The sequence below is a fragment of the Sus scrofa genome, chromosome 3 (assembly GCF_000003025.6).
Source record: "Sus scrofa isolate TJ Tabasco breed Duroc chromosome 3, Sscrofa11.1, whole genome shotgun sequence".
Taxonomy (NCBI): Eukaryota; Metazoa; Chordata; class Mammalia; order Artiodactyla; family Suidae; genus Sus; species Sus scrofa.
Genome location: NC_010445.4, coordinates 10,119,836 through 10,143,503, shown reverse-complemented (window position 1 = coordinate 10,143,503; position 23,668 = coordinate 10,119,836). Strand labels below are relative to the sequence as shown.

Here is a 23,668-nt window from a genome sequence, read left to right as displayed (position 1 = left end):
GCTGTGGCGTAGGCCGGCAGCTATAGATCCGATCAGACTCCTAGCCTAGGAACGTGCATATACCACAGGTACAGCCCTTAAAAAAAGAAAAGAAAACATTTCACTAAAAACAGTAACAAGCAGATTCAAATGTGAGTCTTCCAGGAACTTCTCGTCTATGTGTGTTTAACTTGAGCGTGCTCCAAGTCGTATGACAACAGCAGCATCTTGAGCTATGCCTCATGAGTTTAACAGTTTTCTAAAGTAATTTATTACCCCCCAGCAAAGTGTGTTGATTCATCAAAAATAATCTTCGAAGGAGACTATTCACAATATTTTTATAGTACTTACCCAATAAACAGAGATAGTTGGGTTCGGTTAATCTGGAGAGTTTTGTGACCTGATTCAAGATGTTGTAAAGCTCTGTTGGTTCGCACAGAACCAAACCAGTCATTCTACAGGGAAGAATCAATAATAGAAAGCTCAGCACATCTTTCTATTTTAGATCAATGACTACCAAGTAAGATAATTAAACTCTTTCTTAACATACCTTCAAACAAAGATGAAGATAATCATGAAAGTGATCGGGGAAACTTCAAAAATGTATAGTGAACTGTGTGTGGTGGGAGGCAAGCATGGCCCACAATGTATCTGAATCATATAAATACAAAGCACGAGTTCCGTTGTGGTGCAGCAGAAACCAATCCAATTAGTATCTGTGAGGATGCGGGTTCGATCCCTGGTCTGGCTCAGTGGGTCAGGGATCCGGCGTTGCCGTGAGCCATGGTGTAGGTCACAGGCACAGCTTAGATCCCGCATGGCTGTGGCCAGCAGCTGCAGCTCCGATTCGACCCCTAGCCTGGGAACTTCCATATGCTGTGGGTGCCACCCTAAAAAGACAAAAAAAAAAAAAGTTAGGGCCACTTCAGAATTAACAATATGATGCTCCCCAGAGAAGCGAACTCCTCAACTTGGGCCCTGGATCCTTCTCACCTCCTCAAGGACTTCAGTCTTAACCTCCCCTCCAACATCGTTCATTGCAGCCTCCGCGTAGATCATTCCTAACTCGTGTAAAAACCCTCTGTACCCATGTCTCGTCTCCTAACAGCCACGACGACGTCTCCCAAGGGTGGTGTTGACTCTCTGCCTCCACTTTCTTCCCTCCAACTCTCAAGGCCCCGATCCCTGATGTGCCACTTAGTACTGGCTGCCCGACCTCAGGGAATAAATAATTCACCTCCTGTGCCTGTTTCCAATTCTGTAGAATGGGGGTAAAGGAGAGAGTATTGCGGCTTCTGCCAAACAAGGATAACAGGACCCGCTGTGTGTGGACTCATGACATTAGGCAGGTAAGACATTCTGAGCAGGGAGCAAGTGCTCAGTAAGGGTTGGCTATTGGTGCGAACTTCTCCCCTGGAACGTCCAACCCCAAACCACAGAAGCTGCTTTTACGAAGGTCACCAAAAAGGCCCACCCTGCCTAATCCACGAGTCATCCCTTTGCTCTCAAACACGGAGCCACAGCAGCACCTTACACAGGGCAGCGCTCTTCCTTCCCGCAAACACCATCCGATCCCGGGGCACCCCACGCTCCAGGCCTCCCTCCTACCTCTCCGACGGGTCCTGCTCTCTCTCCCCATGACCACACCCTGGGGCACAGGCCCTGCACTGCTCCTCCATCTACACGCTCATGCTGGGCCAGAGCTTCTCAGTTTCGGCACCACTGACAGCTGGGGCCAGATAGTTCCTTGTTGTGGGGGCTGACCTGCGCACTGCAGGGGCTTTAGCAGGACCCCTGGCCTCCACCCAGTAGATGCCAGTAGTAACCCTCGCCCTCCAATCCGCACAACCACAAATTCCTCCAGACTTTGCCACGTGTCCAGAAGAGGGGCAGCGTCCCTGTTAGTTGAGAACCACCACCCCAGGACCCAGAGTCTAGGTGACGGATCTAGTCCCTGAATACCCCTTATACAGTGACTCCCACACTGTAACCCTTACGTGACTCCCCACGGATGCCTGACGGGCATCTCAAATCTAACATGGCTAAAAAAGGAGGCTTAAGCTCCACGTGCCCAGACCTCTGATCTCTGCTTGTCTTTTCGCCTCCCTGTCTCAATAAACAGCACCAATATCCACTGGTGTTACCCGAGGTCACATCCCTCAGTCCCTCACACCCTATTAGCGCTACTGCCCAAATACATTCCAAACCCATTCACGTCTCTCCATCTCCAAGGCTAATGTCCTAGACCAAGGTCCTAGCATCCTTCTCTTAAGGATGCAAATACTTCCCAACTGCACGTCTTGCTTTCTCCCTAATCTCCACATGGAAGTCAAGGTGAGCTTTGCAAAATATGAGTTTGTCTTCACTTCACCACATTATTGTACTCATTGGTTTGCTAGTTTTATCATCAGTCTCCTCATAGTGGTACCAACGGCTCACAGGGGTGGGCACCTTGTACTTTGTGTTCACTGCTGTGTCCTCACCCGGTGCCCAGGATTTCTGACGCCGAGTAGAGGTCAACGAGCGCATGTTGGAGTTCCCGTCGTGGCGCAGTGGTTAACGAATCCGACTGGGAACCATGAGGTTGCGGGGTCGATCCCTGGCCTTGCTCAGTGGGTTAAGGATCCAGCATTGCTGTGAGCTGCGGTGTAGGTTGCAGACATGGCTCGGATCCCGTGTTGCTGTGGCTGAGGCATAGGCCAGCAGCCACAGCTCTCATTCGAACCCTAGCCTGGGAACCTCCATATGCTGCGGGAGCAGCTCTAGAAAAGGCAAAAAGACCAAAAAAAAAACAAAAAAAAAAAAAAAACAAGTGCATGTTGAATAAATAATTGTCACCATTCCTGCCTTCACCAACGCCATAGCAGATCCCTCCGTACGACCTCCTAACGCACACCCCCAGGTTGTCTGCCTCGCAAAGTCCTCATCTCAGGCCATTTTGGAGGTGGTGAGCATTGGGGAGAGAGGATGGGCTTGTGTCTAGTCCCACGACTTCATTAAGCCAACCTGAAGCTGGTGCCTACCCTATCTGGTCTATTGCTCAGAGCCCACCCTCCCGCTCCCACCCCCCTTTCCCCATCACAGATTCCATCTCGTCACACATGAGCCAAGGGATTGTCTCTGGGCCTTTAGGTCAACAGCCAGTCCAGCCCCAGGAACCAACTCCTTCTGATGACCCTCCTTCCCAAACAGGGCCCTCTCCCTTGTCAAGCAACAACTACCCTCCTGAAGTTTACCTGCAGGTGAGGCAAGCGCAGTCCTGAACCTGACAGCACACCTCGGAGAGAAGACGTGGCCCTGGGCGCTGCGATGAGGAGCTCCACTAGCCTGGGTGGGCGGAGGACCAGATGCAGCTAATAGCCCTTTCAGCACCACTCTAGACTCTGAAGAGACTCCGATGGTCTTGCCCACTCTTCGGGCCCTAGGAATATTTTGATTTTGAGCTTTGGCAGAGAACCGTTAAGCAAACATTGATGAGGTTTTGCCAAAAGTATTCATCGTACCCAAATTCCATTAAGCCAGTTTAATCACTTAACTGATTGTCCATATTTCAGTTTACCAATTCCAACTTTTTTCACTTTCAATTATGTGTAGCCAAAATTATTTTTCCTAAGAGCAAGGCTTGTTTCCCTGTGAATTTTACAAGAAAGATTTGATCCCTTCGTCAGATTCTTATTGTATCCGATTTTACCAAGTATAGTTTCTGCTACTGTGAGTTTCATTTGTGTTGACTGTTTCTCTCAAGTCTCTTTTTCCTGGTGAACTAGTCAAAACAGTCGAGTCAGGATGGCAAGTACAATCCATCCCCCTTTGGGCCCCTTCAGCAGAGCACAGCTCTCAGGAGACTGTCAGGGCTTTTAGCGCAATGGTCCTCGCAAGGGTGATGCACAGGCAGGTGGGAGGCATCACCTTTGGGGGACCTGGCTTCTGGGGTGAGAGACCAGTCTTCCTAGGAGCTAACCCATCTTGGACATCCACACAGCTTTGGGGGTGGCAAGGAGCCACCTGCCATCAAGAGAGCAGGGTACCAGCACAGGGCTTGTCTCTGCACACTGGACACCCACCAGCAGGAAGGATCTTCACCCTCCCTGTGATGACCTGGCCTGAACTTCTAACCAGGGGGCCCATGTGGGGCTCTCTGGGTCCAGATGCAGCTGGGCTGGCAAGCTTAGCTCCTGTGGAAGCACAAGTCCATCTTTGGGAAAAACAGCCAAGTGGGGAGTTCCTGCAGTGGCTCAGCAGAAACGAATCTGACTAGCATCCCTGAGGACATGGGTTCGATCCCTGGCCTTGCTCAGTGGGTTAAGGATCTGGAGTTGCCATGAGCTGTGGTGTAGGTCACAGACATGGCTCAGATCCTGCGTTGCTGTGGTGTAGGCCAGCAGCTACTGTTCCGATTCAACCCCTAGCCTGAGAACCTCCATATGCTGCACATTCAGCCCTAAAAAGATTTAAAAAAACAAAACAAAACCAGCCAAGTTGCCATAGCCTGAGACTAAGGGAAAACTGACGGGACTCAGGCTCTCTTGCCTCCTTGTGCCTGACCAATTCTATTCTGACTGATGACATCAGTGTCAGAGGCTGGGCCTCACCCCATCCTTCTCACAGGTATTTTACGATACCGAGAGCTTGGTCTACTGCTGAGGCCCAGACAGCCCAGGTGGGCACAATGGGCCTTTGCTTCCGGTGGAAAAGAGGCATCACTCAAAGCTCCTGGAGAAGCCAGACCCAAAGCTTCACTTTGGGCTCCCAGCTCAGGCTGAGCAGGGACTGGAGAACAGCACAGACATGAGTCGAGGTCCACAGCCAACCCCACTACACCCTGGTTCTCTGTGGGAAACCGAGGCTGTGCCAGGACAACACAGGCTTAAGTACAGTGACAGGCGTCAATGCTCTCACCTGTAAACTGAGGCTACAGTACAGACGGCAAAATCTGAAGGAACGTTGAGACAACCAAGATAAATTGCCCATAATGGGCCTGGCATAGAGCAGGAGCTTAGCAAACAGAAATTCCTTGGCTCCTACCTTCTTTCTCTCTTTTCAACTTCATCTAGGAGCCTCTGGGAGCTACAAGTCCAGTAGACAGCAAGCACTATTCAGAGAATCTCAGGCCGAAGACCAGAGCAGGAGCTGGCTGAGTTTATAAGCGGGGGAACCTGGTGATGTGATGTGGCCTGAGGGTCAGGCTCCGAAGGGATCCGGTACAGATTGTCCTTGATCCCGGCCAGACACCTGCCTCGTGGCCTGAACCTTGACAAAGCTAGGACTCAGTCCCAGGCTGCAGCACCCCATAGATGCTGAGGCTGCAGCAGTGTCCCGAAACCTGTCTGAGCTCAGAAGAGCACCAGGTCCTGTTGCTAGTGACCACAAGTACCTCTGTATTTTGGAAGCAACAAGTATGGGCCAGAGGCCCAGAACAAGCCGCCACATCTCTGTCCCTTGTCTTCTTTTGCCTTCATTCCCAAGCCTCCAAACCTAGGCCCACTACACTCCTGAAGTACCCTAGTGGTCCTGGGAGGGTGACAGGCCTACCCATGCAGCAATTCACCTGTCATAGGGGCTGGCGAACTGCTACACAAAAGCTGTAAGCCCCCTGTGTCTGGGGTCACCTCCTCCAACTCTGTCTCCAGCACTTGCTTCTCTGCTTGACTGGGCTTGTGCCCCACCTTCTGCTCCTGACACGGGGTCTGGATTCAGCTCTGTTCTCACTTGCCTGACCTCCGGCTGGTCTGAAGTCTCTGCTTCCCACTCAGATCTGCCACCATCAGCAACTCCCAGCTCTTGGGAGCGCTTCGCCAGCTGCCTCTGCTGTCACACATCTTGGAAAGCCAAATCCTTTGACTTCCCGCAGGTATGGGCCCCAACTGAAGGTTAAGCTATCTACCTAGACACAATTCCGCTTTAAAATGTATGTCCCTGCACCCGCATGTTCATTGCAGCTCTATTCACAATAGCCAGGACATGGAAACAACCCAAATGTCCATCAACAGATGATTGGAATAGGAAGATGTGGTATACATACACACAATGGAATACTACTCAGCCATAAAAAAGAATGACATAATGCCATTTGCAGCAACATGGAACTAGAGACTCTCATACTGAGTGAAATGAGTCAGAAAGACAAATACCATATGATATCACTAATAACTGGAATCTAATATCCAGCACAAATGAACATCTCCACAGAAAAGATAATCATGGACTTGGAGAATAGACTTGTGGCTGCCCCACGGGAGAGGGAGGGAGTGGGAGGGATCGGGAGCTTGGGGTTATCGGATACAACTTGGAATAGATTTACAAGGAGATCCTGCTGAGTAGCATTGAGAACTATGTCTAGATACTCATACTGCAACAGAACAAAGGGTAGGGGAAAAATGTATACATGTAAGAGTAACTTGATCCCCATGCTGTACAGCGGAAATAAAATAAAATAAAATGTATGTCCCCATTTTCCAATACTTTAGGGCACCTAGAGAAAAATAAGGGACACTCCTCTGCAGGTGGGACAATTACAACCTTTCTAATTCATTTAAGCTCGAAGGATCTGAAAGCAAAGATTTAAAATACTTCACTTGAGGTACAATTTTAGGGTTCAAGAGAAGGCAGGTTAGCAGAGAACATGTGCACCTAAGGAAAAAAAAAACCTGATAGCTCATGACTACGGTCTAAGCCTATATAAGGAAGAAAGTGGTGAGTGTATATATGTGTGTGTGTGTGTGTGTGTGTGTGTGTGTGTGTGTGTGTGTGTGTGTGTGTGGCTTTTGTAAGGGTGTGTCAAGGAGGCTATCAATGTTATTTGTATATTGCGTATAAAGATATACTATCAAGAACGAGCAAAATTAATCTGTGGTGTTAAGTATCAGGAAGCAGCTCTCTGGGGCATGACGGAACTGTCTGGAATAACAATGTTTCTATGGCTTATTTTGGGTGGTGGCTACAAGGGTGTAAATTGTCAAAACCATTCAGTTGCCCACTTAAGATCTGTGTACTGCTCTGTATGTAAACCATATGGCAATCATTTTTCAAATCCCCTGCATAGAACCAGGTTTATGTGTTGAGGGATGTGAATAAGAAGGTGTATATGGATGCAAGTCTGTGTGTGGCCCCACCTGTACATCCATGAACTTGGTTGGGGCCTGGTCTGTGACAAACCACATGAACTTGGCCAAACAGAAGGTATACACAGAACTTTAGTGTGGCTCTCACAGCCACCCATGATCCTTTGCTCATCATTCCTTATTTGCCCAGTATTTCCCCCATGGCAACAACTGTCATCCAAACCTACGCCCAGGCAACAGCTTCTCTCATTATCTCATTCTGCTCTCACTTTCATGCCTGGGAAGGTTAAGGCCACTGACTACTAAGAGTCCCACCCCACCAACTGCCCCCTGAGTACCCTTCAAGCTTCTTCCCAGATCGGAGGGATAAGCATCCTCTGACCTCATTGCCTCCCACTTAAATCCTTCTCTCTTTCTCCTTTTAGCATCTCAAAGCTCTTCATCTCCTTAGCATTTTTCTGATTTCAAACACAAGTCTCAGCTTTTTTTTTTTTTTTTTTTTTTTTTTGTCTTTCTAGGGCCACACTTGCGGCACATGGAGTTTCCCAGGCTAGGGGATCAATCAGAGCTGTAGCCACCGGCCTACACCACAGCCACAGCCACACCAGATCCAAGCTGTGTCTGCAACCTACACAGCTCATGGCAACACCAGATCCTTAACCCACTGAGCAAGGCCAGGGATCGAACCTGCAACCTCATGGTTCCTAGTCAGATTTGTTTCCACTACACCACGATGGGAACTCCTCAATTTTCTTTAAACAGCTCATGAAGCCAGAAAGAAAATCCCTACAATAGCTTGGCTTGTGCCCTCTGAAGCTTGTGCAGGCAGAGGCTGGTGGTGGATCCACATCTGGACAAGTCTGACGCTGGCAGCTGCATTTGCAACAGCCTACACCCCTAGAATTTGTTGTGGCAAATCCTATGTGTTTCCTATAGACGGGCAAGAGAGAAGGCCAACTACAAGCCTTGTTAAAGCCCACAAGGGCCACCTGGGCAGACAAAGGACCAATTGCAGGTAGTGGGGGATTCCAGAAAACAGGGTTTAAGGTAGCAACTGGAAGCAGCAAAACTGAGATGTCACCACCTAGGTCAAGGAAACTACAGGTAAAAGAGACTCTCAAAAGCACTGCATGGAGTGTCAGCTCCAAACTCCCGTCAAGCTCAAAAGGACCTTTCCTGCCCCGTCTTTATTTTCACCGCCCCCCCTCCACCAACACTGATGACTCTGAAGCCTCAGCCTTGAGAGGTATCGAGGAAGTAAGATGGCGAAATGGAGAAGTGAACCACTCTCCTCTCCAAAAGCAGGAGCCAGAAGCAAGCTCAAGAGGGGAAGCGGGGGAGCCTTTTGAGTTAAGTTCGGAGTTTTGAATATTAATATGAACTGGACATCTAGGCTATTTATTGCAACAAGTTTGTCCTGGTGACTAGATGTAACTTGAGGGCAAGCAAAGATTTAAAAGATGAGTGGGAATGAAGACATACAACCATTTTCCGACTGCACCAGGCTTCTTGAAGGAAGCTCTGCCTATCTAGTATAATAGTTACACTACAAAGCAGGGCAGTGCCTTAACACAGCAGCTGTTAAGATGATTATGAACCACCTTGGGATTTTCAAAAAGCAACTACGAGTTCCCATCATGGTTCAGCAGTAATGAACCCGACTAGCATCCACGAGGACACGGATTTGACCCCTGGCTTCGCTCAGCGGGTTAAGGATCTAGTGTTGCCATGAGCTGTTATAGGTCGCAGACACAGCTCAGATCCCAAGTTGCTATGGCTGTGGTGTAGACTGGCAGCTGTAGCTCCAATTTGACCCCTAGCCTGGGAACCTACATATGCCACAGGTGCGGCCTTAAAAAGACAAACACCGTCACTGATAAAGAGCACAGCCCTCTTGTCCCCACTCCCACAAAAATTATGTTTACCGTCTCCTCCAGCTTTTTCTTTGGGCTCTTTTCTCATTCTTTCTCACTGGCACACTTCCCATTGTTAAAAGCCCAGCTCCTAGAGCTCCAAAGCCTTCCCAAAAGCCCAGGCATGGATCTCTCCCTCCTGCGCAGCTGAGCCTAACTCCTGCTTTTTATTTCCTTTACAGCTCAGCTTCGGTGCTTCATCCTCCAAAGTCCTCTCACGAGGCGGCCCCCTCCACCCCAAGTCGGGGTGAGACAGACTTCCTCTGTGTCCCCACAGCCCTCATAATTCTCCAAGGGTTGGCCATACCATGCTGCTTGCAATTTACCTGTCTCCCCCACTAGACGACGAGTCCCCTGAAAGCAGAAAATGTGTGGATCTTGCTCACAGTGGAGCAGCCAGCTCCAAGCTTGGGCTGGCATGTTTTCATAGCTCAATGAACAAGTGAAAAGGAGGGACAAAAGCCAGTCATCATGTACTCCCTGCTCATGATTCCATCTTCGGGTCTTGTGCTAACTGTTCTTTGCACCCGCTGCTTCCCCAACCAATGTTCTCAGGCAGGCTCAGCCATGGGTCCTATCCGTCAGTTTGTACACTCCTCTATAGAAGCAGTAACCTGCAGCTCACTTATCTACCCCACTTGATTTTGAATTTTTTTTTTCTTTTTAGGGCCACACCCAAGGCATATGGAGGTTCCCAGGCTAGGAATCCAATCAGAGCTGCAGCTGTCAGCCTACAACACAGCAACACAGGATTTGAGCCACACCTGTGACCTACACCACAGCTGACGGCAACACAGGATCCTTAGCCCACTGAGTGAGACCAGGGATTGAACCTTTGTCCTCATAGATGCTAGTCAGATTCGTTTTCACTGAGCCGCAATTCACTGAACTCTGACCCTGAACTTCCTGAGAGCAAGGAATTCTCTGTACGCCCATAAAATACAACGGGAGGTGTGTGTGAATGAAGCTTATAAATTAACTGATGAATTTAAATAAGCTTCTTCTGAACAGCAACCCTATCTTTATTTCTGGCCAGGTAGATTCTGAGTAAATCCACTTAACCGAGCTCAGCCAGTTTCTTTACCCCTTCAGCAGAAACATTATTCTGGGTTCACGTTATTACTGGGCAGACCTGAGGAGTAAGGACTGGCAACTCATCACCTGTTTCTGCATCTATAACGTGGGGCTGCTTCCCTCTAAACTCAGGAAGAGTAGATCAGTGTTGCACACAAGATCAGTGCTCAGGGTGTCTCTAAAGCTTTCTAAACTGCAGTGGAAGGTTCTGGTTACCAGGAAGGATGACAACACTGGAGGGTGGACCGGGTCTGTGTGAGCAGGGGCGGGGCAGGGGTGCACCGAAGTGATGATTAGGAGAGCCCCCATTTTTCCACCCGTAATCCCAAGATTTTCGGCCTCCCCGTCCCTCTTTCCTTTCCAAAGCTTTCCAGGGCTCGGAGCCCCTCCCGCCTCCAGGGGCAGGAGGGGTAGGTTTGGCCGAGTCCGGGCCCGGGGCGCCAACTCGGCCGGTCTCCCTGTCAGAGCCTCTGTCTGGGGCCCCACCTGCAAAATGGCTCCTCTAAGGCTCTTCCAGCCTCAAGCCCGTCTTCTTCCACCTCTCGGGTGCAGACTCTCCCTCCCACTCCGACCGCGTCTCCCGACCCGCGCTATGACCTAGCCCTGGACCCGGCTCCGGGCGCGTCCCACCGCCCGCCACCGCTACAACCCGGATGCGGCCGAGACACCGCGAGATCCGGGAGGTGGGGCGCCGGAAGTCGGGCCAGTCTCGCGAGACCTGGCGGAGCGGAGCCGGGAGGGCCTGTGGAGTGTGGAGGTCGTTGGAGTCACTTTCTTGCTGCCAGCTCGTTTGCCGGCCGGTCCTCTCCCCGCACGCCCCAGCCATGCTCTCCGCCCTCGCCCGGCCTGCCGGCGCCGCTCTCCGCCGCAGCTTCAGCACCTCGGCCCAGGTAGGCCCTGCGAAGCAGAGGCTCCCCTGCGTAGGCCACGTGTGTTGCTGGCTCGCTAGCAGCCTGACTCCCAGGTCAGCCTGGACCGCGGGGCCGCCCGGTGCCGACCCGCGGCTGTGGCCCCCTCGGCCGGCCCTGATACCCCGCAGGAAGTGCGGGAGTAGGGGAGAGGCAACTCTAGGACCGATGCGCTTCTCCGAGCCCCACAGCTCGCCTCCAGGTCCTCCAGAGGGCCTGCTCCTTCCAGGTTGAAAAGCCAGGGCTCTCGAGCCGAAAGCCACTTATTTTCCATAGTACTTTGAGAGACTAACCTCGTTCTTCCTGCAGCGTCTGTACAAATAGTGTGTAATTTTTAACTCCGTAGTGCAGATAAACGCTGAAGGTAGAGCACTGGTTCAAGGTTACACAGTCTTTCGGCCAAAGTTTTAAAATTCAGCTCTCCTGACCACCGTCAGTGACTTTTGGAACAACAAGCTTTTCCTCTAAGAATCTGAAGACGCTGCTTCCTCTTAAGGACCTTTTGAAGGCTCCTTCCTGCTGCCGGCGGACTGGGCCGGCCCCCACGCGGTGTAACAGTACATGATGTGGGCCTGGGACTACTTAAGCCTAACCTATTTTTAGCCGTCTTCTAGGGCAGCGATTCTCAAACTCTGGTGTGAGTTAGGATCACCTGGAAGCTGATGACGATCGGAGGCGAAGGCTCATTAAAGGAGGTTGGGATCCGGGCCTAAGTATTTTTACCAAGTGATTCTCATATAGCCAAAGTCTGAGAAGCCTGGAGATACCCACATTGCCTCTTAGGTACCACACCCAAAGGGGAGGTGGTTATTGAATGAGATTCCTCATTTCTTGTTTAGCTTCTGTCTTTCAGATCAGTTTGCTGTGAGTGGAATTCATTTTTAAAATATAGAAATAAGCGCATTGAGTATTCATGTTTGCCAAAAATTGTCCTTGGGGCTGCAAGTGATACCATGATGGCTGCACTTTGGCCAACAAGGAGTAAATGTAGGATAGGTGGAGGGGATGAAGATAGATGCTGAGGAGTGGGGAAGGGAACGCAGTGAAGCTAAGGCAATGGGATTCGCTGACAGGTGATTTAACGAAGGGTATTGAGAGAAAGGGGACCATGGAGGACAGCAAGGCTTTGGGCTTTCGAGTTGAGGTGTGCCAAGATGATACAGATTGTTAGAAGAAAAGGAGATGGAAGGGGCAGATATCCGGAGCTCAGAATTGATTTGTGTTGTTTAAAATGCCTATTCAGGAGTTCCCATCATGGCTCAGCTGTAACCCGACTAGTATCCATGAGGATGTGGGTTCGATTGCTGGCCTCTTTCAGTGGGTTAAGGATCCGGAGTTGCTGTGGCTGTGGGGTAGGCTGTCAGCTGCAGCTCCCATTCTGCTCCTAGCCTTGGGACTTCATATGCTTCAGGTGCGGCCCTAAAATGAAGAAGAAAAAGAAAAAGCCTATTGGATGTACAGGAGGAAATGTTGAGAAGGCAGTTTTTTTTTTAAGTCAGAAAGATGAGCTTAAGCCAAATAGTACATTGCCCTGCAGAGACCTTTGGATCGCGTATCCTTATCAGGAAAAAAATGTGATGAACATTCAACCTAAATGTATTTATTTTTCTCTATATGTACTAATAAATATAACACACACAACAAATTTTAAAAGTAACTATAACAGATTTTAAAAAGCAAGCTTGTAAGTGAAGTGTTAGAATATATCCATTTTCAAAGCCAGCTGCCAAATAGCACTGTTGACAACTACTCCTCCACCTGGAAAAGGTCATCAGATTAGGAGACAGTGCATTTACAAAGAGATCGAGAGCTAACCCGCAATACCAAAGGTCCTTATCTACCGTAAAGATTCCACCTCCTACAAACTGTGGGGGGGGGGTGTTCGTTTCATTTTTTGCTGCACCCGTGGCATGTGGAAGTTTCCTCCTATATGTCCAATGGGCCGAAGCCACTGCAATGACACCTGACCCTTAACCCACTACACCACAGGAGAACTCCCCAGTGTTTTTGTAAATATTGACTAAGTTGACGAAATCTCATAATATGCAAACACAAAACATCACTTCACCACACTGAAAGCAATCCCATCCTCCCCCACTGCTCCCCTGTGTTGTGTTCATCTTGTGTGTCCCTGATTCACTAAGGGACCCTAGTTGAGGGCACAGGTAGGTAGGTCTGTTTCTTGGTAGAGTTTAATTCTTTACCTGTTAGATAAAAACAAAAGCACAAACTTTGACACTTAGGTCCTCACGGCCGTGGAACTGGCTTGTGCGTCCCAGGTCGGAGCGCGTCAGTCTTGGGAGCCAGGCTGAGTCATCTGGGCGGGGGGAGGACCTTGAGAAGATTTTGTTGAGCAAGGAGACGATTAAAGTTTGAATTTTGAGAAGGACGGTATCGGCGTGGGGCTGAGGACCTAAGTTAGATGGTGGGATCTGTAGAAATCAAGGGCAGGTCGGGAAGACGTCTGAGATGCCAAGTCCTTCGTGCCCTAACCGACTGTCTCTGATCAGGGAAGAGGCAGGAGGTAGTTCGGCAGGTTTGGGTTTGGGTGAGCGCAGGTGCCATTTGGGAACAGGGGTGGGAGAGTTATTAGGATAAACTTGTTTACAGAGTTGGGTTTGTGGGACGTTGGTGCCTAACAAAACCGGGAATGTAGGGTTGGAATTGGGGAGTCCCTAGGATTGGAGACAAGATGGGGGAGTGATCATTGAAGATCTGGAGGTGGGTGAGGTGGCCAGCCCTCAGGTTCTCAGTTGGTCTGACTCGTTTTCCATGAAGTCAAGTGTCCGCCTTTAAAGCACCAGCTTAAAAAAAAAAACATGAATTCCATTCTTAGTTGTCGTCTATGCTTTTTAGAAATTTTAACGTCCCCAAGCAGATTACACCATGTGGGATTTTGGGGGGTTGGCTTGAGTTTTGATGGGCTTGATTTTTGGGGTTGATGGAAGCCCATTATTTGTAGCATCCGTTTCTCCCTTTGTCTCCTCCTCCCCTGGCAGTTGCCTGCCTGCTCCCCAGGAATCGGCCCCCTTCACATGTGTGAGTCGATTAGAAACAGCTTCACTGAGGTTGGCTGCGATTTTGGTGAGGCCTACAGGGAGGAGTGCCTTTTATCTAATGGAAGTGAGCTTGGGGGCAGGGCTTAGCTTTAAGGCAGCCCTTTGCCCTCAAATCCTGTGCATCTCACTGCTTGGCCTGTCAAGAGTTGGCAGGGGTCTGCTTCACGCTGGTAGGACCGGCTCACAGGTGGGAGCTCGTAAACATTTGTTGAGTTTTTTAAACTGCAGATGGAAGATAGGGCTGCTGTCGCCAGTCCCAGAGGCCAGTTGAGTCAAGTCTGCTCCCCTTTGGGAGGGTGGAGGCGGAATAAGCCCAGACTGTCGCACGTGGGTCTCCCCGGCTTCCAGGGCAGGGGTGGTAGAAATAGCACTGCATCTTCATGCAGCCCCACCGCAATGTTCTGCAGTTCCCCATGTGAGTCCTTTTAATGCTGATTCCATCTTCAGAGTCTTCTCTCTGTGCCTCTTTCTAGAACAATGCCAAGGTAGCCGTGCTGGGGGCTTCCGGAGGAATCGGGCAGCCCCTTTCGCTTCTCCTGAAAAACAGCCCCTTGGTGAGCCGCCTGACCCTCTACGATATCGCGCACACACCCGGAGTGGCCGCGGATCTGAGCCACATCGAGACCAGAGCGACTGTGAAAGGTACAGGGCACACCGACTCTGGGGACCTAGCAGCTCTTCTCCCGAAGACCGGGGTCCAGGTTCCAAGTGAGATTCGTAGGTGAAACTAGATGTTCAGAGACTTGACCATTTTATTTATTTATTTTTTGGCCTCACCCACAGCACGTGGAAGTTCCCAGGCAAGGGATCGAACTGGCACCACAGTAATGACAACGCCAGATCCTTATCAGCATGCTAAGCCACCAGGGAACTCCTCTGTGTCCATTTTAAAATTAAAATTTGTAAGTTACTGCACCTCTTTTGGATTTGAGTCTGTAAAAATTTAAATACCAGTATCAGAAAGACAACAGTGGTCTAATTTTCCATTTTTTAGTTTTTCTAATTTAAAAAGTAATATGAGGTTGAGGCAATGAGAAAGGCTGTCCCTGGTGAGGTGCCAGTTGCCTTCCCACCGTGGGCCATCCCTCCGTCCCAGGATTGCCTCTGCGAGCTTCTCGAAAGCCCAGCCGCCTTGGGGAAATCTAAAGTAAATTTAGGGAGTTCCTGTCCTGGCGCAGCAGAAACGAATCCGACTAGGCACCATGAGGTTGAGGGTTCGATCCCTGGCCTTGCTCAGTGGTTTAAGGATCTGGCATTGCCGTGAGCTGTGGTGTAGGTCACAGACGTGGCTCGGATCTATCTGGCATGGCTGTGGTGTAGGCTGGCAGCTACAGCTCCATTTCGACCCTTAGCCTGGAACCTCCATATGCTACAGGTGTGGCCCTAAAAAGACCAAAAAAAAAAAAAAAACCCAAAAAATAAAAATTAAAATAAATTTAGGTACGTCATCCTAGAAGTCATTCATCGTAAAATGAATATCATTCTGTGTCCTGTTTGTTTTACCTTCGCATTATAGCAGCATTTCCCCGTGTCACCAAATTCTTGTGAAATTCATTTTTGAACATATACTGTAATTTATCCTTTATCTTCTACCCATGCTGCTGGCCATTGGGCTGCTTCCTGTTTTGCTCTCGGTGGAGCTTTGGTTAGGGCGACCATGACTTGGAATAAGCAGCTCTTAGTCGGAGCCGGGAAGGCCTTGGAGGTGCTGGCCAGGCAGATAAAAGACAAGCAGCCGGCTTGGTTCTGTGAGAGCGCAGAGCACTGCTCTGTTCTGAATCGGAGCTGGGCCAGTGGAGGCTGGAGGTGAGGGCACTGACGGGCCAGCCGTCTCAAGCCCACAGTGGTGGATCTCGAGGAGACACGGGAGGACCTTCCAGTCTGTCTTGAGGCCCGTGGTCGGCCTGGCACCCGAGTGGGCCTGCCTCCCCGGGCTCTGTCCCCACAGACCTGCTGGCCTCTCCGGGTGAAATGGCTCACGTGGGTGTTTTTTCCAGGCTACCTCGGACCTGAGCAGCTGCCAGACTGCCTGAAGGGCTGCGATGTGGTGGTTATTCCAGCCGGAGTCCCAAGAAAGCCAGGTGTGTGTTGAAAGCCCCAAGCACCTCCCCAAGGTCGGCTGGGGATGTCGTTTTCCATGAAAAATAAATCTCAGATCTCTGCTGCAGGAACACTTCCAAAAGCGCCCCACTGCCCGAGGGGTACAGACAGAGCCCCCCACGTGCTGCTGGGCCCCCTCGCCCAATCTCACTGTGTTCTCTGTGCACCTTTTCTGCGTGGCAGGCCCTTTCCTCCACCCGCCTCCGCCTGGATCCTCCTCAGATACAGTCCCCCACCCCCGCCACGCTCCCCCAGCCCCGCCCCACAGACCTCTGTCTTGGCTCTTGTCACACTGCCCTTTTCCCTGTAAGATGGACTTGCTGCAAACAGAGCCCCTGTCTCCCTCACCCTTGAATTTCCCGTAACACACAGACAGCACTTGGCGCATGTTTGGATACGCCTCCTGTGCTCTGTGAACATCTTGACTGGCTCGTTCTCAGGCATGACACGGGATGACCTGTTCAACACCAACGCCACCATCGTGGCCACCCTGACGGCTGCCTGCGCCCAGCACTGCCCCGACGCCATGATCTGCATCATTTCCAACCCGGTGAGTGCCGGCCGCTGGCGCGTAGGCGGCTGTGGAGACCGCCTGAAAGTTCTCAGTTGGCCCAAGTGTGCTTCTGGGGCGAAGAACCAGGCTAGTGCGCTGAAGTGGACGGACTGGACGGGCTCATAGGAGACCCTCAAGTTCATTTCCTAAGGATGCCTTCTGGCGTAAACCAAGCGTGTTTTCGCCTGGTGTCTGCAGCAGCCGTGAGGCTTTTGGGCGGATCACACCCCCTCAGGACCTTAGTCTCTCCGCCTGGAAAACAGGTCTATTCCTGAGGCGGCCTGCAGCCTGTCAACCCCCGTGCTGCGTTCCAGTGCCGCCCCGGCCCCCTCTCTCCTCGCACTCACACGTGGGCCCACGCGCAGCCGCCCCAGCCCTGCTCCCTGGGCTTCCGTTCAGAAACTCCAGCTGCCGTGTCCCCCTGGGAAGGAGGTCTTCGCCTGCCCCCGCAGGGCCTCAGGTTGCATTTCACCGCAGCCCCCTCCATGCCTCCCTCCTGGCTGACTCTGGAGCCTGGTGGCCGCGTGCGAGAAGGCTCTGGGTGAAAGTGCAGTGACTCTCATGTTGCCTGGGAGGCGTGGCTGCTCGTAAACACCCTGCTTGTGCTGTGGCCTCTGAGTACAGGGTCTTGCCTTTCCTTGGAGCAACTGGTCAGGAGTTGCTGGGGAGCTGATTAACCCGTGCCTGATGTAAATCTTGCTGGTTTGGTTTTGGTTTTTCCTGTGTACCAGGTAATGCGTTAAGCACTTGTAAGTCACTTAATCTTCACAACAGCTTCATGGAGTCGTTGTCTCCCCATTTTACAGATAAAGAAACAGTCCTGGGGAGTTGAGGTAACTTGCCCAGGGTAGAGGTGCAGAGTGACAGGGCTGGGACTGGACCCCCAGGCCATCTGAGCCCCTGTGGAGCCTTCAGTCTGAGAGTCGGGGGCCGTCCTGCCCTGACTGTTCCACCACGAGGGTCACTTACCAGAGAGGGCAATTTAACCTGACACCTTACAGCTTGTTGGCCTTCTGTTGCATGGCTCTGCTCTCAGAATTCAGGCAAGGGGCGTTTCTCTCTTGGGTTTACTAGGTTAACTCCACCATCCCAATCACGGCGGAGGTCTTCAAGAAACACGGCGTGTACAACCCCAATAAAATCTTCGGGGTGACGACCCTGGACATTGTCCGAGCCAACGCTTTTGTTGCAGAGCTGAAGGTAAGAGCCGCATCGGGCATCTTTCAGGTTCCTTTTCTGAACCTTTCTGTCCAGCCTTGGCTCGTTTACAGGCAGGGAAGACACCAGGGCCCTTGCAGGTCCCGTGTACTGGGGGTTAAATGTCTTCACGGCCTCTGCCCCCGTGGCGGGAAGCAGCTCTCACATTTTCTGCAGGTTGAAACTGACCAGCCTCTGTTAGACCAGCCCACTCTCCTCCCTGCGTTTCTCACGGCCTAGACTGGGTTGTACTCTTCAAGTACATTGCCTCGGAAAATAGGATTTACCTGCTAATCATTAGACAGATGATGAAATCAGCAAACACGAAGAACTTGAGAAAGTTCTGGAAATCCCGAGATACTGGATTGTCCCTGGGCTGTGGTCTGACTCCCCTCCTTGGGTACCTGTGCTTGGGTACTGGCCTCAGTTCTGCTGCTTACTTTTTTTTTTTCCCCTGTCCTTTCTAGGGCTGCACCCGAGGCATATGGAGGGTCCCAGGCCAGGGGTCGAATCGGAGCTGTAACCGCTGGTCTACACCACAGCTCACGGCAACGCCGGACCCTTAACCCACTGAGTGAGGCTAGGGATCGATCCCACAGCCTCATGAATGCTGTTCGGGTTTGTTAACCACTGAGCCATGATGGGAACGAACGCCTCAGTTCTGCTGCTTCCGGAGCTGCCGGACTCGTCCTGAGGTGGGTTTGCAGCGGCGCCAGGTCTGGAGCCCTCAGTGCTTTTCACAACTCCGCTGCCCTTTTTGGTTGTGGAGCGCCCGGAACCACTTCTTCTGGTCCCAGCAAAGTGGCCCTCCTGAGGGTCAGGCCGTCTTTGGTGACTCTGCAGAGGAGAGGTCCTCCGAGCAGAGAACCGCAGCCACGCGCACAGCTTGGTGAGAAGGGCGCACCCAGCACTTCCCTTCTGCAGTGTAGACATACGATGCCCCGCCTCATTTGCACTGCGGCTTATTCCTGAGGCTCCGTTCCAGGTGTGGGGTTGGGTCCCTGCGACGGGGCCCTGGAAAGGAGACACGTGCATTCCAGAGACAGTCTGATCGAATAACACATTCAGCCCGCGTGTGTTCAGAGCGTGACGGGCTTTAGCCCAGAAAGGCTTTGCGGAGGAGGGCATGTTGAAGCGGAGTCCAATCCCACAGGCGGGAAGGCGGGAGTTCTGGCTCCCCGGAGCGCGTACCCCCAGACCCTCAAAGCAGTTATGCTCCTTCTCCTGGGGCTCCGTGGTGCTGCCAGCCCTCGGGGGACAAAGCAAACGTTTCCCCTGGGCCCTTGGTCCGCCTGTGGCAGGAGGTGCGTGTGGCCGGGTTAAGTAACTACATTAGAAACTCAGTCCTCCATTGCACCGCCTCAGAAGCAGGGGCTCTGTCTCCAGCCTGTGTCCCTGGTGACCAGCCCAGCGCCTCGGCCTGTAGGCGCTGCTCCAAGCACTGCGCTCCTGGCTCTGCCCACGCCTGAGGCCGGGCTCCCTTCCTGGGCGAGGCGGCTCCCTGGCTTGGGGCGTCTCTCTAGCAGCCCCGGGGGGGCGGCGCAGGTCGGAACCACTCACCGCTTCCTGTGACTCCTGCCGGCTGCCTTTTCCGACCGCCTGGAGAAATAACTGGTCTGCAGGCTCCTGGTTTAACTGCTCGGCCGTCCCGGCAGTAACGAACCGGGGCCCTGTGACCCCCTTCGTCCTTTGTGTCCCCATCGCTGCGCCGACAGACGTGGCACCACTGCGTGTGCTGGGCTCGGGCTTGGCGTGAAGGAAGGCGGGCTTGGCGGTTCTCTGCGGCCGAGGGCGGGCACGGGGAGTGGCGCCTGGGCTGGAAGGAGGGCTCCCATCCCCATACCAGGACCGATGGGGACCCTTCAGGGAGGCCGTCTTCAGTCCGTCGTGAAGGGAAAACGTGGCGACCTCGCCTGGTGGGCGCGTGAGCGCGGCGGGAGGCAGGCAGCCCCTCTTCTCGTTTCTTTGTTTTCCGACGTCTGTGGGTTCTTCTGGGATTGGGGCTTTAGGTGGATGTGACGTGTTTTACCCTCAGAGTTCTTGTGAAACATGCCTCATTCTTCATCCTTTGGTGACCAGGGTTTGGACCCGGCTCGAGTCAGCGTTCCCGTCATTGGCGGCCACGCCGGGAAGACCATCATCCCGCTCATCTCTCAGGTGGGTGCGTCCCGCGCCCGGAGCCTCGGCTCCGCCAGCACCTCCAGAGGGTCACACCGGGGCCCTCGGGACAGGCGGGCAGAAGTCTCGCCATCTCGTTAGTTTGAACGGATTCCTGTTACGGGTGTGGCCCGACCCCAGTTGTCAAGGGGCCCCTGGACGGGCATGTGGGGCTGTGGTCAGGCCCAGCCTTTCAGGGCTCCACAGCCATGGGAGTGAGTGTGGTCACAGGGTCCTGGAGTTCCCACTGGAGCACCGCTGGTTAAGCATCGGAGTGCAGGGGCTTGGGTTGCTGCAGAGGCACAGGTTTGACCCTTGCCCGGCACAGTGGGTTAAGGATCCAGCATTGCCACAGCTGTGGCGCAGGTCACAACTGCAGCTTGGATTTGATCCCTGGCCTGTGAACTTCCATATACCGAGGGTGCAGCAAAAAAAAAACCCAAAAACCAGCCAGTCCCTGCGCACAGTGAAAACTGCCTGACTAGGTCAGAGCAGGCCAAACTGCTTTGTTTTAAAATGAGGAGAAATAAGGTAAATCATGTCGTAAGAAAGTACCAGGGAGACACCTCAACCATGTAAATCCGTGGGCACTGAGCGGCCGGTCCCCTGGACAGATGTCATGAAAGACGGGGAAAGACTGAGGAGTCGTGTGTGCTGTTAGTTTCCTGTCCTTCCTGATTCCACTGAGCTTATGTAAGATGGCAGCATCAGGCAGGGTAAGCTGGGTGAGAAAAAGTCTTTGCGCTATTTTTACAACTTTTCTCCAAGTCTAAAATTAGTCCAAAATAGAAAAGGTTCTTTAAAAATGAGTAGGAAACTCACTACACCTCCCACAACGTCAGATTTTTCTGTAATGTAAAGCTCTTGAGCTCCCACGGCAGCGATGCCAGGGCTGCCAGGTAAGGGGCAAGGAGGGCGTGGGACCTGGGAGGTGCCCGGAGCCGGGCCCTGCTCACCTGTCCCCACGGCCTCCCCCTGCAGTGCACCCCGAAGGTGGACTTTCCGCAGGACCAGCTCTCCACCCTCACCGGGCGCATCCAGGAGGCCGGCACCGAGGTGGTCAAGGCTAAGGCCGGAGCAGGTAGGCTCGCAGGCAGCCCCGGGCGGGTGGAGCTGAAGACTCGCGAGGGCCTGGCAGGGAGCGGGGCCTCTGTCCGCGAGATAAGCAAGGCCCGGTCAGAGGGCAGCACAGGCACCTCCAGGCCATTCGTGAGTCTCTCAGATCAGGGATGGTGCCTTAAAGGCTCCACCGCGGAGCTGGGGTCCTGCACGGGCATTTAGCCGGCAGGTAGGCTGGCCTGGCTCTCGCGGTCACAGCCCTGGCTCGGCTGACCTGCCTGTGTCCTCCTAGGCTCTGCCACCCTGTCCATGGCATATGCCGGAGCCCGGTTTGTCTTCTCCCTCGTGGATGCAATGAACGGGAAGGAAGGCGTTGTCGAGTGTTCCTTTGTCAAGTCCCAGGAAACGGACTGTCCGTATTTCTCCACGCCATTGCTGCTGGGGGTAGGTGTCCGGGGCCGGCCTCGTCGGGAGGGCGCCTCCTCTGAGACTCGGGGCCCTGCCCGGACTTTGCTCCGTGACTCGCGGCCCCTAGTGCGGGGACTGCCCCACCGCCCGCCCTCCCAGCCCGGGCTTTCGAGGGAGGGAAGCACAGGGCCAGGCACAGGGAGACACCTCGGCCTGAGGGGCGTCCGGGATTCTGGGCGTCGGCAGCGGCCGCCTGGGTGTGTTTGCTGCTGAGCCCCTGGTTGGGCCTGAGGTGGCCCAGCCCACCGGCGCTCTCGCGTTCTCAGCCACACCTCGGGGTGTGCGCACCCGCTGGACCTGCCAGTTCTGGTCCTGGTCGCACCGGTTTTCACCCTGGATTCAGTGGGTATTGACGTGAGTCTGCCGACCTTTACCAACTCAGGGAAGAAACTAGAGCCTAAGTCAACTCTGTGTCCGGGAGGACGGCGCGAGGGCTGCTGCTGCTGCTGTCCTCGCCGCCTCCCGTGAGGCCACAAGGAAACAAAGGGCAGGGAGCAGCTGTCCCGCGTGTGCACACCGTGGGCGACGCAGCCGGCTGCCAGCCCGGGCCTGAAGGACTGAGGCCTGAGCCCCGGCGGCTCCGTCTGCGGGCTGCCCAGGAGTCTCCGGCAGAGACAGTCTACGCAGAGCTGACCGGGGGACAAGCTGGGTTGTCTGTAACGGACTCATTTGTGGAAACTTTCTGGTAAAATTTTACCACCTCGCCTCTCTTTCAGAAAAAGGGCATCGAGAAGAATCTAGGCATCGGCAAAATCTCCCCTTTTGAAGAGAAGATGATCGCCGAGGCCATTCCTGAGCTGAAAGCCTCCATCAAGAAAGGAGAGGAGTTTGTCAAGAACATGAAATGAGCAGGCGGTTGGCGAGCAGTCCGCTTCCTTAACTTATTCGGGCATCATGTCACTGTAAAGCCATTTCAGACCCCTCTGTCTCCTCCCTTTGCTTTGGTGATGAGTGTCCTGTTTACAAAGCACCCCTTCCAAATCTCGGGGCATCTCTCGGTGCATCCGTAAAGCAGGCTCTGGTCTTGTTTTTGAGAGTCTCCTCCGGTTGAATACTCGGCTTTCTTCCCCAACAGAGCTGACTGCAGAGTGTCCATCGTGATTCGGAACTAGATGTGTTTCCAAAATAGACGGAAGCATGATGGTCTGTCAGTAGCTTCAGATCTCACACCTTTATCAGTAACTGCTTCTCCCACCCTGCCCTCTGCTCCGTCGAGTCCCTCGGGTGTGTGGGCTGAAGGAAGGGCTGGCTGCATCCGAGAGGGTGGCAGCCCGGTGGCCAACGCCAGGCTGCCGTCTTATGTTCCAAGCTTGTTTCTGTGTGTGTTTTCTGGCCAAACAAACAGCACCATTGGCTGGATTTCGTTGTCTAATTCTGATCAAGCCCTGAAATTCAGTGGCAGTGACAATCCACAGCCAGAAGTGGGAGGAAAGCTGGGCAGGGCAGGACAGCTGCACCAAAACACCAGCTGCCACCGCCGGGCTGAAGACATGGGGAAGGGGTTTCACGGCCTCATCAGTGGCCTGAGGGGACTTCGTTGCATTAGCTGGGCTTACGGTAAATGTGAGGAATTACAGGAGACCTGACTCCCTTAGTGTCAGGTGAAAACAGCTCCATACCTGGGGAAGAACTTTCTGGCCACGGGTGATGATTGACCTTCCAGTGAAAGCACAGGTGAGGGTGGAGCCCCCCCCAGTGGACAGATACTCATTTATCAACAGCTTTTTTTTTTTTTTTTTCCTTAAAACTGAAATGGATTTTATCGTGTGACATTGTTTTCTTATGCAAATAAATAATGTTCACTGTTTAAAACCTAAAATGTAGCCAAATAATAAAATCAGGAAATATATGACCAGCATATGGTCCTCTTAATTATGCATATTTCAAAAGTTGAGACTGCCTCTTGTCCTATTTTGTAACCTGTTGTCCTGGTTATTACTGTGTAACACACAAAATTTAGTTGCTGTTAAGCCACTGGGGTCCCATGATTCTGGGGTTGCAGAGGTTCTGCTCCAGGTGTGGGACCTGGCCAGCCTGGCACGGTCACCATGACGGCTCTGGCACACAGCTGCCGCTGGGGAGGGTGGGGGACGGCTGGGCTTCTCCACCAGGGGCCCCCGTCCTTGGGGAGCCAGTTTTG

At 52.7% G+C, this 23,668-nt stretch overlaps 2 protein-coding genes across 10 annotated transcripts in view; one reads left to right on the top strand and one right to left on the bottom strand.

Moving 5' to 3' along the window:
* STYXL1 (serine/threonine/tyrosine interacting like 1) overlaps positions 1–11,996 on the bottom strand; it is an 81,104-nt gene extending 69,108 nt beyond the window's left edge. For 2 of the 9 annotated variants that reach the window (XM_021086302.1, XM_021086306.1), the window contains exon 1: positions 11,229–11,994. Coding sequence is in view for 4 of the 9 variants with exons in the window: in XM_021086296.1 (XP_020941955.1) it covers positions 331–433 (103 nt within the window). In the remaining 5 variants the exon portion in view is untranslated. Of the gene's footprint in view, positions 1–330; positions 435–3,215; positions 3,401–10,513; positions 10,680–11,228 lie in introns of those variants that run through there. The other 7 variants (XM_021086296.1, XM_021086297.1, XM_021086298.1 and 4 more) reach the window with 7 other exon arrangements.
* Positions 10,799–23,383, top strand: MDH2 (malate dehydrogenase 2, NAD (mitochondrial)). The gene is given in 9 exon segments (NM_001244153.1): positions 10,799–10,917; positions 14,468–14,636; positions 15,992–16,075; positions 16,535–16,644; positions 17,722–17,847; positions 19,924–20,001; positions 20,983–21,082; positions 21,353–21,504; positions 22,245–23,383. Coding segments are annotated over 9 exon segments (1,017 nt in total). The 5' UTR covers positions 10,799–10,851; the 3' UTR covers positions 22,377–23,383.